Source organism: Papilio polytes, unplaced genomic scaffold, assembly GCF_000836215.1.
Source record: "Papilio polytes unplaced genomic scaffold, Ppol_1.0 DF823691.1, whole genome shotgun sequence".
NCBI lineage: Eukaryota > Metazoa > Arthropoda > Insecta > Lepidoptera > Papilionidae > Papilio > Papilio polytes.
This window is the reverse complement of record NW_013525513.1, coordinates 2,163,965-2,181,803: the sequence shown is the minus strand read 5'-3', so window position 1 is coordinate 2,181,803 and position 17,839 is coordinate 2,163,965. Positions and strand designations below refer to the sequence as shown.

The window sequence follows — 17,839 nt, the reverse complement described above, 5'->3', positions numbered from 1 at the left end:
CATATCTTTACACATTCACAGTACTCGATAAATAACAAAAAAATAAACAGCTATTATAATGTTAAGTTCGGTAAAAGTAATAAGAGATTACTGAGGAGTACGTAAGGGTTATTTGAGTAACAGTAATTATAGGGATGGATGCAAATACCGTTAACAATTATGAAGTTTAAAAATAAAACAAAATTTTAAAGAATTATAAATCTATACTATATATAACGTAAAAATAACTTACAAATCAACTTCGCTTTTTAGACAAAGTAACATCACGTCTGTTCTTCATTATTAATCTTTTGATACTAATATAAAATACGGAGACCACGATTATTATTAAGAAAACAAGATCGAGGTACAACTTTTGGTACCAGGGAACCAGAAGTGCTGGAGAACGAAGATGTGGTGCGCCTTTCGTTTTTATAACATGATCCACCCAACGTGTGATTTCTGCTCCCGGTGATATCACCCGGTCGTGGTATACAAAGCTGAGTTCATTAACTCGATCACGATAACTGAAATTAGAAATACGTTATAAAAATAAATAAATCCTTCTTTTATTTTAATGACGGTAGATTCTGCTTTTACATCTTCGCAAGAATGGATTGGCTCGCCCGGTGCGATACCACGACCACACAGAAAACAGACGTGAAGTGGAAGCAATTCCGCGTTTCGTCTCATGAGTGTGGTGCCGGAGGCTTAATTTTAGTCCCTTTCTCTTTCCACCTTTTTTTTAATAGGAAAGAATGGGAAGGAATAGTGGATTTAACGATGGAGAAGACGCATAGGAAGGAAAAATGTCCTCTTTATGTACATCTCATCCTCCGTCAATTAAGGGTAGGTAAGGCGTCTGCAATTGCGGGCAGCGGTCGCTTTCCACTTCGGTGGATTCAGGTGGCCGCTTGCTCGTTGGCCACCTTATGTTATTAAAAAAAGTAGGTAAATGTTACCCACTAAAAGTACAAGCGAAGTTATTTAAGTTCTTATCATTTATTTATTTATTAACAACTCCAATAATCTTGCCTAAGTTACCATTGTTCGTCATAGATAAAAACAGTGAAATTGCTTGTAAAAACGAACACAACCCAACTCCACTAACTTATCAGCTTACCTCGAGTTTTCAAGGATTTCTTCAATAGCAAGTTTTAAGTTTGTAGGTGTGTTATAATTTAAATCTACTCTCTTAGCGATTCCTTTAGCGACCGCTCTGTTAATGTTGATGAACTGATCAGCAAACATCGGTATGCCGATGATAGGAACTTTGTAGTGCAAGGCCTCAGTCGTAGATAGAAGACCGCCATGCGTGATGAAGAGAACGCAGTTCGGATGAGCTGGTTAAGAAAAATAAACTACAACAAAGCAGAAACACAAAAGAAAACCATACCCATCTAATTATTTATGGTATAAAAAAGCACTATAATGTATTGATTTACCCAAAATACTCTGCTGTGGAGCCCAGTCTATTATAAAAATATTCTTTGGCTTGTCTGGTAGCGATACTTCGAATTTCCAAATCACTGTCTGTTTCAATTGACTAAATATCTTTATCAACCCTGTTTTTATTTCCTCCGGCATTTTACTACTTTGAAGCATAGAGCCCATGCTAAAGAATATAAATCCATGCTTAGCTTCATCCAATATCTTTTTTAGATCCTGGAGCAGAAATTGTTGCGTTTTAAAAAAATCGAAATCTTACTTAATGTTATAAATGCGAAAGCTTAGATGGATAGATTTTTGTAAGAGTTTGTAGCCTAAACTGTTGAACGGATCCCGAAAAAAATTGACATAGATGTAAAGGATAGTCAGAACCTACCTTTGTTTTATTAATTCCACGCGGACGGATTCGCAGGCGAAAGCTAGTAACATTTTATTAGTTCCATCCTGCTCAAATTTAGCTTGAATGTTTTCTGTTTGTCCATTCTTTGATTATTTCTGATTGGAAAGCATTTCAATTTTATACACTTACCTTAGGTAAAGCTTCTACATTACTACTAATATGATATCCGCCTATTTCCACGAGGTTACGCGGAAGAGGAACACCATCAGCTGTAGAAATGTGTGAGTTTCCGAATATGAGAGACGCGTTGTATTTTATTTCATCTAGAGGAGGTAGAGTACGACCTCTTTTCGTTACAGCTGATTTAAATGCTTCGTCGTAAGATTTAATATTCCGATCGTTTACCCACCTGGAAAAAAGTTATGATTTCTTTTTGTTTTCTTACAGTTGGATACCGTCGGATGATCGCTTAGCATGATAGTGACATTGTTCTTCTGTTAAACTTACCATCTGTAGATCTTCCAATCAAAAAGTGTGAGTAACTCTTGTACACGCGTCCAGAAGGTAAATGGCGGTATTGAGTTCGACTTGACATGATCGGCGGTGTACGCTGGATTCGGTATTTGATCTATCAGCGACAACGCCATATTGTGAGGACTCACAGATAAAAAGAATATCAGTGGACAGTTAAACACAGCGGAAAACCTGTAATTACATAATGGCATGGTTAATAATTTTAAATAAAAAATCACGCATAATCGGTCCGACCGTTTAAATGGCGAGACATCGTATTATCAAGATTATTTTTCAACAATTCAATTCGAATCAAATCAAAAACAAACAAGCAAGCGCCAATAGCCTAATGGTTTAGGGTACGGACTACCGATTTCACGGTCGAGGGTTCGAATCCCACCATTCGACTAATGTCGTGAACCATATCCTAGCACAAGCCTAGAGCTTAGTTGGCATGGTCAAAGGAAATATTAGTAAATTAACAAAGATCTACTAATATTAAAAAAAATTACAACTTTTTTTTATTCAACGCCATTACCACTGAACTTTTGATCGTAAGATCATTAATTGGACGTTCACCGTTCCTTATCTACTATGTATTTCTCTTCATTGACAATAATTATTTATTCTTGTAAACAGGAAGCTTCGTGAATTATTGAGGTTATTGTAATTGTTTTTTATATTTATTGTCTTCAGAAATAAATAATAAAAAAAGGAAAATTTCCTGATTCCATAAATGTTTAATAAAATTGTACTGTTAATTGTACATTTAAAATATACGAGTACTTATAAAGACTAAAAGAATTTTTACATCAGAGCTGGTCAGAAATAAATTTAGCATGGGATATTTATATACATTATTATGCAAGTTTCCGAATCGCAGTCAAAAAGTAAAAAAAGAACACACTTGGAAATCAATGTATGTATCCACAAAGAGTTAAAACACATGTTTAAGTAAACAGTGTCTATGTTTTTAGGGTACAGTTGGATTTTAACAATCTTATTTCTACGAGTGCCAAGTTTCATGTCGAGGATAGAGCGAAGTGGAGGTAACAAAGAGAGCTGACCTCACTACCATATGAGATACTAGCGAGGAAGAAAGATATCTTAACATAGACATACCCTGAATATAATTCACTATACATCCATTCGGCGATTACTGCATCGAATTTTTCTGCGGGGTTATGAATCACCTTTTGCACATTTTCATGATGTATTGTAGCGTTAGCAATATTAAACATCATTGTGAAGACCGTTGGCATGTCCTTCATATCAACTTCCTTTCTCATCAGCTTTTGAATGTCGAGTACTTCTTCTGTAAAAAAAAAAACTTCTAGTATTAACAACCTTGACTTCATGTTGGATTAATTTTTTCCAGCTGCTTGTATAACTAGTTATTATCATAATTGTTACGATATTGGAAGCCTGTGCTTCCGTTTGTATAGAAAACGTATTATAAAAAAAATAGCGCAATTATCTGATGTAGATTTATCACCATCAATTTTACAAGCAATTGATATCTAATTGGTTTTGGCTTTACTAATTAAATCCTTGGCAGGTGTGAAAACATAAAAGTTTAATGAGCAACGGATATCGAATGCTATTTTTCAATGTCACGATAGAACTATCGTTATCACGTCAATGTTTTTCGCGCCTATCTTACGTTTGTAGTGTACTTATCTATTCATTTAACTATCTATCTATTTATATACTACACTACATTTATTTATTTGTCATTTATTTATAGTATTACTTACACGCATTCACACATTCATAACTCATAACACATCACACAAAATGCACATACAAAAATATTTTTTTTTAACACAAACAAAACGGACATGAACACTCCACATTCAAATTCATATTCTATTCATATTTCTAACGCGCTGCAGAGCGCTTCCCACGGCGCGGACGCACAACATCCAAATCACGCACCGAGCTGCGCCGGCCGACCGACCAGTCGCCCGCTGCTACACCGTGCTGACCCCTCTCTCGTTTGCTCTCTCTCCATTTTGTATCCGTGTACGTGAAACGATAAACTGTTTTATTATAATACGAGCTGTTGCCCGCGACTTCGTCCGCGTGGTATTAGAAAACATACAAACTATATAAATTACGTATCCCTCGGGAACCGGACATTTCTCGGGGATGAAGCTTATCCCATGTGTACTCCAGACTTTGTTTTATATATGTGCCAAATTTTAATAACATATGTTGAACCGTTGCAGAATGATCGAATAAACATTAAAAAACTAAATTAATGAATCCCACGGGAACCGTAACTATTCCGGGGATAAAAAGTAGCCTATGTGTTCTTCCAGACTATGCCCTAAACCTGTGCCAAATTTCATAGAGATCCGTTCAGCCGTTTAGGCTACAAACGCTAACGAACATCCATCCATCTATCCATCCATCTATCCATCCATCTATCCATCCATCCATCCATCCATCTAAACTTTCGCATTTATAATATTAGTAAGATAGTGGTTTATTTCACCGCCCGGTGAAACTACGCCCTCAAATACCGCTAAAGGTTTTTATTTCGGGTTTCGATATAAGTTACACTATGACTAACTTAGGGCTTCAACAAATGAACAGATATTGACGTGTATCATTATGGACATCAGTTAAAGTAAATCCGCGTTTCGTCTGATAGGTGGCCGTTCTGGAAGCCTAATTTTAGACCCTTTTACTTACCACCCTTTTCCTGTAAGGATACTTTTCTTATAAGGTGGCAGAGGACGCGGATTAGATTAACTAAATAATATCTTTTTGTGCCTCCCCTTCCCCACCATAACTTAAAGGCAACTTATGCCCTTGTTTGCCACCATTTGATTCAAATTTTTGCCTGGAGTGTCGTAGGCATTGTCATTTGGACAGTTTTATATTTTTTTTAGATTGTTTCGAGCGGGCGTACACCTTTTACTAAAATATATTACAACTGTTATGAGATTGTCTTTTGTTTCGTAGTCAATTCAACTGATTAGTTGCACAACTAAACGCACATTAGCTTATAGCAATTAAGGCGCTGTTTTCGCAAATTGCGCATCTTTGGAAGCATAGAAAAGGATTTCTACAAAGATTTGATTGGTGATATTTTAGTATGTGTAACTTCAGTCCTTTAACTAAAGTCTCGTGGAACAGAATCACGATTGGACAAACTTTTCTCGATAGATTTATTTTTTGAAAATGTGCCTAATTCTGTAAAAATTACCATATATCTGCAAAACTACAACGAAAGTAAAAACTCGAAGTGGTTTATTTTATACACTAGTACTTTGTCTTCCGTTAACCCGAAGCTTTTTGCAATACGTTCATTAGTTATTTTTTAGTTTTAGTTTAGTCAAAGGTGTGCGTGCGCTTTAGATTTAGATAAATGTAACAATTACCAGCTGCAAAATAGTTTCGATTTGATTCGACGTTAATTTGCCGCAATTTTGAATTGACATCTTTCATTGGAATCGGCGTTATATACGTAACCTGAAATAAAAGAAAATGTATATGTTACTAGCTTTTGTCACCGACTCCGTCCGCATGGAATTAAAACAACAGGAAGTATCCTATGTGTTTTTCCAGTATCATCTATGCGAAGTTTCATCGAGATTCGACATCGCAGACTGTCGCATTCGATTCGATTCGAGATCTTGATTTTTATATTTACAAGACAAGCAGGAAGGAAATATTGTGTTTAAAACAAAGACCGAATATGAAGTATTCTAAGTTTTAATTTCTATAGAAATTGCTATTCACATCAAATTAAAAAATTATCAGGTTAAAGTCCTGATGCAAAGTCTCGCATATTGATATCAGCTATTTATCTGACCTGAATAAACACATTTACATTGTATTCCTTAGTAATCATTCAAACAGTAAACATATTCTTCACAAGATTATGTACGTTTTGTACATATGTAATAGTCGTCCTTGCTACTACCTACTACCTAGTTAAGGTATATCTGAAAATTCCTAACTTTATTATGTTACTAGCTTTCGCCTGCGACTCCGTTCACTTGGAAAAAAGTGAGTAGCCTATATGTTTCTCCGGACTATCCTCTACATCTGTACTAAATTTCGGAATCGGAAAAATCGGAATCGGTTCAGCCTTTTATGCTACAAACTCTAACAAACATCCATCCAACATTAAATATGACCTTTATAGTTTTTTGACAAAATTTCTACTTGCATTTGTCAAATAAAGTATTTGCAATAATTTTACTAATCTTGTAATAAAACATAATAGTATAACATTGTATTGTACAAGAACAATTATTATATGTTCTTTCCTAAACAATGTTAATTGTCAATAAAAGGGGAATTCATAAACAAGTAACAATTTCCAATTAATAATTATGATTAACTAACTATTGCACGCGATTTTGTCTGCGAGAATTTAAAAAAACAATAAAAAAATTACCTCATGTTACTCACTGATAACGTAGCTTTTTAATGATGAAAGTATTTTTAAAATCGGTCCAATAGTTTCTGAGTTATCTCAATATATATAAAAATGCAAATCTTACTTTACTTTTTTATTTTCTTTGTAATGTTGGTATAGATATAGTAATTTTATCAATAGCTCCGACTTACCTCATGTCCTGCATTCAACAAATGTCTAACAAACGCATTACCTAGAATAGAATGACTTTTTCCAGGAATAGGGAACACGACTAACAGTTTATACGTATCACTGTAACTCGAAATACATAAAATAAAGATTGATATCAGAATAACCCGCATTGTTAATCACTTATATACAAGAAAATAAAATAGCAACGTTTTTAATCTTAACAGTGAACAAAGTCTCGAACAATGACTTACACGATACACGTTCACTTACTTACATTGTAAAGTACTTAATGCAAGAAGTACATATTAACAGTATCTGCAGGCTATGTTTATAATACTTTCACACGAGGACAGTAATGAGGTAAAGCAGTAAACAGAGCAGTACTGAAACAACAATAAGCATAATTTATTTATTTTTGCTGATTGTTCAGCCCTGGTGTGAAACTACATTGCGTATTAATTTTGCTAAATAAAGGTTGTACTATAGATTTTCGTACTGCTTAAAGGTAGACTTTTGTGTTAATAAGAGTGGTTATTACCAGAAATGTTTGCTATTAAATATTCGCAGGAATTTAAAATCGAGTCAATAATTTTTTTCTATGTTAATAAATGAAAAATAAAACATAAATTCAGTTATTTGTGAATGTTTAATTTGTGTTATTCGTTAATTCGTAATCGACAGGTTTTATTTATCCGGAAACTTTTTCACTACAAATGTATCACTGGTTTTTTTTAAATAATTGGATGACACAACATTCAACCATCAATCACCATAAATTGCCCAAAAAAATATATTTTGTAACTAAAACGATACTTAGACGCACACATTTTACTAAACTATCGCAAAACCGTTTAGTCTCGCTTTGATTCCCATGAGCCTATATCGAGGTGCGCACACAGTTGAATTGGCTGCGAAACAATCGACAATCGCACATCAGTCGTGCGATCGTTTAGTCAAAGGTGTGCGCCTGCTCTTAGTTGGAAATATTGCTAGTCAGTTTTTGTCTTACTAAATTTTCGCTGAATCATTGTCACTAAACACTTCATGATAACCGCAGCTGTAATTGTTATGGAAAAGATGATTGCTAGAAGGTCAAGGTATAATTTCTGGTACCAGGGCAACATAAGTGCTGGGGAACGCAAATAAGTCGCACCATTACTGCGAATCACATGTTCTACCCAATGAACGATCTCTTCGTGAGGTTTTAATATTCTGTCGTGGTAGATAGCGGACAATTCCTTTGCTTTGTCACGATATCTGAAACGCCACAAAAATTTACATTATAAATAAAATTTCCTCATAAAAATTCTCAAATAAAAAAAATTATCTTAAGATCCAATAGACTTCAATTAAGTAATTTTCGTAAACACTTACGTATATGTTTATGTATATAAATATAAGATTACTAATATTATGAATGTGAAAGTTTAGATGGATGGATGTTTGTTATAGTTTGTAGCCTAAACGGCTGAACGGATTTCGATAAAATTTGGGATAGACGTAGAGGATAGTCTGAAAGATCACATAGGCTACTCAGTGTTGTTCATACCATACCACGTGAACGAAGTCGCGGGCGGAAGCTTATATAAGAATTGTATCAACATTACAATTACAAAATATTCTTTTTGTGTTACAGAGATTTAATTTTTTCAACATGATACACTCAAAGAGTATCCAAAAAAATGTACAGTGTAGGCATAGTTGGAATATTTTCCACATAATCAAACTTCAAAACCATGTCAATATGATTTATTTCAATTAATTGACAATATTAGTCATCAAATAATATTTAAATGTTTATATTTTTTAACAAAAGATGGAGCTTATTACAATTTTGTTAAACGTTTTATTACAATACAAACACACGAGGTGGCACTAAAATTGACAATTTATATTGTAACCTTTTAGAGAAAGTACCGGTAAAAATTTTGTACACTATGCCTACTCTATATATTTCTTTTTTTATAACATACGGTGGCAAACGAGTAAGCGGCCACCTGAATTCGCCAAAATAGAGAAACGACCGCTGCCCATAGACATCCGCAATTGCAGATGCATTGCCTACCCTTTCCCGACGGAGGAGAGAACGCACATAAATAGGATATTTCCTCTTCATATGCATCTCCTCCACCGTCAAATCCACTTCCTCTTCTTATCCTCTCCTTATAAGAAAAGGATGGCAAAGAGAAAGGGACTTAAATTAGGCCTCCGTCACCACACTCATCAGACGAAACACGGAATTGCTTCCATTTCACGCCTGTCTTCTGTATGGTCGTGGTATTACACCGGCGTGCCGGCCCTGCAGTTCTAAGATGTTAAAGTGGGCATTACCACTGTAAAACTTAAATGATTTAAGGTACATTACATTACAATACTAAAGTCTTACGTTAAATTTCTAACTTACCTGGAATTACTTAATACATCCTTAAGTGCAACTTTTAAGTCATCGACCAATGAATAGGACAGGCTCACTTTCTTGCCGAATCCTTTTCTGACCGCTCTTTCTGCATTTACAAATTGGTCAACAAAAACTGGGATTCCGACTGTAGGGACGCCAAAGTATATCGCCTCAGTTGTTGATAATAAACCACAATGTGTTATAAACAAGACACAATTTGGATGTGCTGAAAATTAAAAAAAAACAAGGTTAATTTAGCACCTACTTTCTTCAGTCATTTCATTATTTTTATAAGTTGGTCCTAAAAGTACTTACTTAATAAACTAAACTAAATAATGTTTTGTACATACATTTGCCTAATTTGCTAGCATAACATTTTTAACAAGATCTATTAAAATTAAAGTTTCATTTCAATCTATATTTAGTATTATAAAAGGGAAATCCCAAAATCTACTTTGTGAATATCAAAAATTGTTTCATCAATCGAAAGCTATATTATCACCGAGTAACATTATATAAATATTATTTGAATTTTTTGAAATTCCGTGCAAACGATGTCTCGAGCAAAAGCAACAGATTAATATTCACCAAAGAGATTCAAACATATAGAGGAGGCACAGTTAACACTTCACTTGAAATATTTTTCACAGATCGCCTCTAACACTATCTGTTAATAGATCTTCAAACCCACATGTCTATATTTTAAATTAGGTGTGACATAATATTAGAGGCATATAATATTTCTGTAAAATGTTTTATTACATATCAATACAAGGACACGAGGTGGCAGTTAACTTGACAACCGATACCAAGAAAGAAAGAAAAAGTACTGGTGAAAAAATTTGTTCACTATGCCTCCTTTGTATTACTATGCTGTTGCTCGCGACTTCGTCCATATGAAATAATAAAAACTGTATAATACTCAGTAAATAGGTTTGTAATGGTGAAAACATTTTTAAAATCAGCCTGGGATAAATCGCATGTTACAAGGAGGACGTTAGTTATGAGTGTGGAAGGGTACATCGGTAGAGGTAGACCTAGAAAGAGATGGATGGATCGTGTAAAAGGTGACATGATCAAAAAGGGAGTGATAACTGAGATGACGTATGATAGAGTTATGTGGAGGACAAAAACCTGTTGCGCCGACTCTACAGGAGTAGGATAAGGATCATCTGATGATGATGACGATTTTTAAAACCAGCCCAGTATTTTTTTGTTTTTGAATTACTTCAATACATACAAAAATATAAATCTTTCCTCTTTATAATATTAGTATAGATTTCAATGTCTTTGTAATTACCTAAAATACTTTGTTGAGGTGCCCATTTTACTATATAAACGTTACTTGGTAAGTCAGACAAAGTTTCTTCAAACTTCCATATAACAGTTTGTTTCAATTCACCAAATACTTTTAGCAACTTTTTCTTAATCTCCAGAGGCCAGTCCGTGCTTCTTAAATTAGATCCCATACTAAAGTAAATAACGCCGTGTTTTGCATCATCCATGATCTGTTTTAACTTCTGTAACATATAAAATAAAATAAATTAAGTAACAGAACAACATATAGATTTTTATTGTAACAAATTATACTAGCTTTGGCCCGCGACTCATCCGCGTGTAATTAAAAAAACAAAAGCAAGTAGCCTATGTGTTCTTCTGTAATAAAGAAACTAAATGAAATAAAAACAAACAAACATAAATAGATATAATACGAAACTGTAAGATGCACAACATTCTAACCTCAGGTAATGGCTTAACATTTTCTTCAATATGAAAGCCTCCGATTGGTTTATAGTTCTGTGGTAATCTGGTGGCTTGACCCAAAATTGCGTGTGAGTTACCCAGTGTAAGTGCTCCATTGTATCTCACTTCGTTATACTTTGGTACTGGTCGGCCTCTTTTAGTTAGCAATGGGGTGTATATTTCGTTGAAAACATCTTCAGTGTCTTTGTATGTCCATCTGAAAAGGATCAAACATAAAAATCACATTAAAAAAAAACGTAAAAAATCCAAACACAAATCTTACTAATATTACAAACGCAATAGTTTAGATGTTAGAGTTTGTAGCCTTATTTGTTGAACCAATCTCTGATATTTGGCATAGATGTAGAGAATAGTCTAGAAGATCATACAGCCTACTTACTTTTGTTTTTTTTTTCAATCCTCCTCGAGTGGGAGAATACTAACGGACAATAATAATGATATTTTATATGCGTTTAACCTATATAGTTACGATAACATTTCATAACGCAGTTGTTTTGAATGATTATTTGTATTACTTGGGAACATAAAGCGATACAGTAAAATTATATGATTGCCTATATTGTATTTAAAATAATTACTGTAGTATTTATTATCTTTCTCCTGTGACTCCATCTTTGCGGAATTGAAAATCCAAAAGTAAGTAGCCTATGTCAAAGAACATATCTGTTGTTCTAGAATATGTCCAACATCCATGCCAAATTTCATCGAGATCCGTTCAGAAATTTAGGCTACAAATTTAAACAAACATTCATTCATCCATCTAAACTTTTGCATTTTAGAGTTACGCAAAAGAGTTGGCACATGTTCAGGCTAAAATGTACTCAAAACAATGTCTTAGTTTTTAATTTGAGTCTTTGAGACATGTTTTGATTTTTGTCATATTTTCAACAAGAGAAAACAAATGAATCTTACATTTCTCGATAGAAGCTTCTAGATATCTGTAGCCACAATTCTTCAACACGTTGTGAGAATGTATAAGGAATTACATTAGCTGACATACTGTCAGAATTATAAGCGGGATTCGGAGCTTCATCAATTACCCTCAAAAATAACCAGTGGGGTTCAAGAGATGAAAACCAAATTAAGGGACAATTGTACAATGTTGACAATCTGAAACAAGCAAAAATGTTAAGATTAGTTTTCATAAATCATTAAACAAAAATCATTGCTTATTTGTACATGAGTTCTTACACTATTCGATGGAATTGTGATGACAAAAAAGAAGATCAAATAATGGTAAACATTAGTGAATAACAGTAAAACACTGATACAAGAAATAAATTCTATCCCTCTTGTTCTCCTTTAAAAAAATGAGACAAATATATATTTTTGTATATACACGCTTACCCAGCATATATTTCATTATACATCCATTCCGCAATGACTACGTCAAAACTCTGCGTCTCATCGTTCAATAATTCCTGTACTTCCTTCATTTGCATTGTTACCAAACTGAGATTGTCCATGACGGGGAAGAATAAATCGTCATCACGCATATCCGATTGTTGATCCATTATTGCTTTTATGTTTAATAAATCATCTGTAAAAATAGATGAAACACGATATTATAGCTTAGAAGTCTAATGCTGAGTTGCTGAAGTTTCCATTTAAATTTATCACTAGCTTTCACCCGCGACTCCGTCCGCGCGGAATTAAAAAAAACAAAAGCAAGTAGCCTATGTGTTCTTCCAGACTATCCTCTACATCTGTTCTAATTTTCATCAAAATCCCTTCAGCCGTTTAGGCTACAAACTCTAACAAACATCCATACATGCTTGGCAATATAGAATAATCTAGTAACTTGAATTTTGTAAAAACTTACCTGGAAATGTTTTTATGTTAGCAGCTACATTGATTACTGTAACATTTGGAGATGATGTTAGTTTTGTCATCGAAGAAATAAAGGTAACCTGTAAGGAATTTAAACATTTTAACGTGATTGTAGTGGATATGCCTTGTTATATCTTGATTTCAGAAGCATAAAGGCCATGACCATAAAGGCCATATTGTTTGCTTTATCATTACTGATAAGATCTCGCAGACACATTGTCCTTTCCAATGTCATTTGAATAGTACAGAGACATCTAGTGCACCGTTTGAATAATTAAATAAAATTAAAATATTGTAACGGTACTTATATTATTCGCATCTAAATAATCGTCAAAATAATATACATCTATACTAGTTTTACAAATAGGAATAACTCAAAAACTGAATCGATTTCATTACACCATTACAAATCTACGTTATTAGTATCATATGATGTATTTTTTAATTCATGCGGACGAAGTTGTGAGCAATAACTAGTGTAAGATATATGTCTTACATACATAGATTGGTTTATGGATCATTGAGGAATAAATTGGAAAACGAATTTTCGATAAAAAAAACATATGACTATAATTTCATTTCGTGGTCAAGTGCTAGGTTATTCAACAAAAAAAAACAAAAAAGTCGCTTTTCGCATTCGTTATATGTATGTTGCGACGTTTTTGTAGTTTGCCAAACTGCCCTTGAATTATAAACTGTCTGAGGCTGGATAAAAAAACAAGTAACGACTTCGTAAACAAACATTTATACATTACCTTATGGCCGGCATTCGTGAAGATTCTGATAAATGCATCGCCCAATATTCCATGACTGCCGCTTGGTAAAGGTGAAACTAACAAGATATTATACGCAAAACAACTTGTTATTACCGCTATTATTATGAATACTTTAATAAACGACATCCCGATAGCAAAAAGCACTAAATATTGAAATCAATCTTAACCTTAAAACTTCAATACGACAATTTACATAATATTTAAACAACTTGACGCGATACGTGTTTACATCTCTGAGATGAATCTAAACTAACAAATGTATGTTTATTTATTCCCAATTCACACGAATAGCAAATAACTGTTTATTTTATACGATTACAAATCGAATAACCTGTTTTTAACAGGAATAACGTGTAATTGTAGTAATTTTTAAGGTTTTTTGGCAATCTCAGTATGTTATTGATATTAGAAGTACTTCCAGAGTAACAAATAACAACACTTCATGTGTTTATAATTTTAACAAGTGTATTATGTATGAAAATAAATGTCATGTCTAAAAAAAATTATCACTTAATGGGTAGACAAAGATTTAGTTATTGCTGTAACTCAATTACTTTATAATTAACAAATCACCTTATCGACATCTTAATAGATTGTTAAATCAATTTAAACTGAGATATAAATGAGTTTTACTATAACATTCGTCTTTGTGAAGTGTTAGACAATGCGTCTTGCAAGTTTTAGTACATTTTTAATAATAAATGAATTATGTTCAGCGTACAAAATACTCCTGGTATTTCCAGTACCGGGAAGAAGTCATGCAATTCTTGGAGAAGGTTACGTAAGACATCTACTGAATGATGGACATGAGGTATTTTTAATGAAAATTTAAATTCGATAAGATATTGTTAAATTTAAATTTAGTAGGGGAAAGACTTTAATAAATGTTTTATTTCCAGGTGACTTATATAACGCCAATAATGATGAAAATGGAGCATCCAAGGTTAAGACAAATTGATATATCATCTGACTTCAAACTAATGCCACCAGGTAAGAATTTTTTTACTTAATTTAAAAAAAAATTGTTTACTTTGTGTTCACTCACATTGATCAGTATGTCCTTTTTTTCTTCTGTGCCGTTTAATACGTTATAGTTAAGGATTCCATTCCTAGAGTAAATTCCGATATGACGGCTGATAGACATGTATGGAAGAGCAGCACATACTGTAACAACCCTCTGTAGGGATAAGGGCAAACTTATAATGAGATTGCTAGAAGCATCTGTTAAAGATATTTTAGAAAGTATAGTTAAAGAAAGTCTAAAAGAGATTAATTAAGAAATACATTTCAATACATATTTCGACAGTAAAATAATAGTAATTTTTATTTCAGATGAATTGTTCGATACTAAAAATATTTTAATGAACACATGGAATGTTAAGAATATAGAATTTATGCTATTTGTGACAACTGAATTTGTTAACGGTACACTCGGACATCCGAATGTTCAACGCTTGATCAACGACACTAGTGAACAATTTGATGCAGTTATCGTTGAATGGCTATATAGTGAACTTTATGCTGGGTAAGTATCAAGTTTGTTAAAACTCAAATGTCCGTTTTTTTGTTTATTCATATCCATCTAACATCATCATCAACTTGTCCTTGTCCCTAAAGACTTTCAGCACAGTATGTGATGCTCGTGCATACATTTCTATCAGCCGTCATATCTGAATCCACTCCCTCCTAAAGCATATTCTATTTCACACAATCCATCCTTACTTTCTCCGCTCTTCTTCTGTATTTTTAGCCACACATTCATTCATAATACTTTATGGTTTATGTCCCCTTCCTATCATATCCATCAACCGACTTAACAATTTAATAAACAATATGTGCGTAATATTTTTTGATCTGCCATAAATCCGATGTTATCTCTTTTAAATCCGTTTACAGATTCGCTTCGGTATTCGAATGTCCTCTTATATGGTCATCTTCCTTGGACCCTCATTGGCTTGTATTGGACCTCATTGATGAAGTACCCAACCCAGCGTACAACCCTCAGCATCTCGCTGATGTAGTTACACCATTAGACTTCTGGAACAGGGCGCAAGAACTATGGCACGTGATACACACAAAATATTTTAAATGGTAAGAATTTTTTGTTACTTTGTGAGGTTATCAAAATTAGAAACCTTTAAAGATAACTTTATAAATGTAGAATATAGGCAAATTGTGTGTGCTGGCTTCGACAATGAATATTCTTCTGACTAGGTATATTATAAACTTTAATAAAATTGTACAATCATATCAATTGTTCAGTTCACTTTATACGTACGACTAGAATATTCGCAGTTGATATTCAACCTGGTCCAAATATAAGTAGACGAATCATCACAATTAGGCAATGGTATGTTAGAATATATATTTTACTGCTACTAATATTAAAATTACTTTCAGGAGACTTAGACATAGAGAAAATCGTATTTATAACAACGCATTCGCATCGTCTGTTGCTTTGAGAGGTAGAGACTTACCACCATTCAACGAAGTGAGATATAATGGATCACTCATGTTGGGAAACTCACATTTATCTGCAGGTACTTCTATAAGTCTACCTCCGAACTATATACCAATTGGAGGATATCATATTACAGATAATATTGATCCTTTGCCATCGGTAAGTACAAGAAAAGAGCGTACTCCTCCCTTAAAGGCCGGCAGCGCCTTGGCATTGCGGATGTTCGTGGGATGAATTAATATTAAGTCACATAATTAAACTACATATCTCCTAGTCAAATAGTTAACATGCATATGTACAGTCTGATTCTCTTAACTAATTAGTAAGATTTTATTCTTTTTTGAATTACAGAATTTACAGCAAGTTGCCGACAATGCTCGAAACGGATTCATTTACTTCAGCATGGGATCGATGTTAAAAAGTAGCAGAATACCTGATATAATAAAGAAAGGTCTATTGGATGTATTTAGCAAATTAAAGCAAACTGTTATTTGGAAATTCGAAGAGGATTTATTAGATCGGCCTAAGAATGTGCACATAGTGTCATGGGCACCACAATGGAGTATTTTGGGTAAGCAAAATAGCAAACAAAATATGTCAAAAGAACGATTCCTTTACTTGCAATTTAAGAAAGAATAACTACAAAATAAACTATCTACATTAAGAAATATGCCGTGAGTTATGAAAAGGTTGCAATGGTCTAAGAGCAAACGCACACGTTAGTTTGAACTATCGCACAATTGTTGCGATTGTCGATTGTTTCGCAGCCAATTCAACTGTTTAGTTGCACAACTACAGGTGTGCGATAGTTTACTCAAGGGTGTGTGCGGGTTCTAAGAATTAAATGTTTTCGCTTTTTTACAGCTCATCCTAACTGCAAATTATTCATCACGCATGGAGGTTTGCTTTCCATACTGGAAACCTTGCATTTTGGAGTTCCAATTATCGGCGTACCCATGTTCGGAGATCAACATATGAACATCAATCGTGTTGTAGAGAAAGGCTTTGGAATGAGAGTTGATTTGAACGACGATGTTGTTGTTAACATGGAAATAGCTATCAAAGAAATTTTAGACAATCCAAGGTAAACAAAAATTAGCTTAAATATTACCCAACATTTATAATAATTTTACTTCATACTAATATTATGAATTTTAAAGTTTAGGTGGATAGATGTTTGTTAGAACTGCTGAACGGATTTCGATGAAATTTCGCAATGATGTAGAGCATAACCAGCAAAAACACAAAAGAAAAAGCTATTTTAACTGTGTTTTAGTACTAAAGGTGGAAAGTGTAACTTTTAAGTTATTAATTTGGATATTTGGATATAATTCCAGATACACCCAAAAAGTGAAAGAGTATTCATTTGTCTACCACGATCGAGCGACATCACCCGGAAAGGAATTGACTCATTGGGTGTCACATGTTATAAGAACAAAAGGCGCTCTTCATCTACGCTCCCAAGCGAATATGCTACCCTGGTACCAGAAGTTGTATTTAGACTTAGCAATTGTTATGTTTTTAATATTTTACTTATCTGTTAAGATTGTATTTAAAATATTCCGTGGAATACTACTAATGTCCATAAAATGTGCTGCATCAAAACAAAAAGTTAATTAATTGAATGGATGGACATTTACATTGTTAACATACATTTATTCCAACGTTAACTTTTCATTTTTGACTGACTTCCCCAAAGAAGGAGGTACTCAATTCGTCTTTTCCGATCCATTATGTGACAATACAAGAAAAACTTTTT

The 17,839-nt window shown here is 33.6% G+C and overlaps 3 protein-coding genes across 3 annotated transcripts; 1 reads left to right on the top strand and 2 right to left on the bottom strand.

The window, feature by feature from the left end:
* Window positions 1-235: 235 nt before the first annotated feature.
* Window positions 236-7,246, bottom strand: LOC106104045 (UDP-glucuronosyltransferase 2B1-like). The gene is made up of 8 exons (XM_013283983.1): window positions 6,872-7,246; window positions 5,674-5,764; window positions 3,404-3,596; window positions 2,276-2,473; window positions 1,958-2,177; window positions 1,425-1,644; window positions 1,103-1,322; window positions 236-506 (listed from the first exon to the last, which is right to left on the bottom strand). Exons 1-8 carry the CDS (start codon window positions 7,019-7,021, stop codon window positions 236-238), a joined length of 1,563 nt encoding a protein of 520 aa, XP_013139437.1. The 5' UTR covers window positions 7,022-7,246.
* Window positions 7,247-7,478: 232 nt separating this feature from the next.
* LOC106104272 (UDP-glucuronosyltransferase 2B9-like) lies at window positions 7,479-13,852 on the bottom strand. Its single transcript, XM_013284272.1, has 8 exons — window positions 13,599-13,852; window positions 12,836-12,923; window positions 12,361-12,553; window positions 11,926-12,123; window positions 10,990-11,209; window positions 10,550-10,769; window positions 9,256-9,475; window positions 7,479-8,108 (listed from the first exon to the last, which is right to left on the bottom strand). The coding sequence occupies exons 1-8, from the start codon at window positions 13,743-13,745 to the stop codon at window positions 7,841-7,843; spliced, it is 1,554 nt and encodes a 517-aa protein (XP_013139726.1). The 5' UTR covers window positions 13,746-13,852; the 3' UTR covers window positions 7,479-7,840.
* A 429-nt stretch (window positions 13,853-14,281) lies between these two features.
* On the top strand, window positions 14,282-17,820 carry LOC106104273 (UDP-glucuronosyltransferase 3A1-like). Its single transcript, XM_013284273.1, has 8 exons — window positions 14,282-14,430; window positions 14,519-14,609; window positions 14,952-15,144; window positions 15,516-15,710; window positions 16,020-16,239; window positions 16,432-16,651; window positions 16,945-17,164; window positions 17,418-17,820. The coding sequence occupies exons 1-8, from the start codon at window positions 14,284-14,286 to the stop codon at window positions 17,698-17,700; spliced, it is 1,569 nt and encodes a 522-aa protein (XP_013139727.1). The 5' UTR covers window positions 14,282-14,283; the 3' UTR covers window positions 17,701-17,820.
* Window positions 17,821-17,839: the final 19 nt, after the last annotated feature.

Excerpts from the sequence above, each read along its gene's own strand:
- LOC106104045 (XM_013283983.1), bottom strand. The coding sequence starts at position 7,021 with ATGCGGGTTATTCTGATATCAATCTTTATTTTATGTATTTCGAGTTAC. Across the intron at positions 3,597-5,673 it reads TCGAAACTATTTTGCAGCTG|AAGAAGTACTCGACATTCAA; the intron begins GTAATTGTTACA and ends TTTTTTTTACAG. Across the intron at positions 2,474-3,403 it reads TATAGTGAATTATATTCAGG|GTTTTCCGCTGTGTTTAACT; the intron begins GTATGTCTATGT and ends ATGTAATTACAG.
- LOC106104272 (XM_013284272.1), bottom strand. The coding sequence starts at position 13,745 with ATGTCGTTTATTAAAGTATTCATAATAATAGCGGTAATAACAAGTTGT. Across the intron at positions 11,210-11,925 it reads AGAAGCTTCTATCGAGAAAT|ATGGACATACAAAGACACTG; the intron begins GTAAGATTCATT and ends GATCCTTTTCAG. Across the intron at positions 10,770-10,989 it reads ATGTTAAGCCATTACCTGAG|AAGTTAAAACAGATCATGGA; the intron begins GTTAGAATGTTG and ends TATATGTTACAG.
- LOC106104273 (XM_013284273.1), top strand. The coding sequence starts at position 14,284 with ATGCGTCTTGCAAGTTTTAGTACATTTTTAATAATAAATGAATTATGT. Across the intron at positions 15,145-15,515 it reads TATAGTGAACTTTATGCTGG|ATTCGCTTCGGTATTCGAAT; the intron begins GTAAGTATCAAG and ends ATCCGTTTACAG. Across the intron at positions 15,711-16,019 it reads CACACAAAATATTTTAAATG|GAGACTTAGACATAGAGAAA; the intron begins GTAAGAATTTTT and ends AATTACTTTCAG.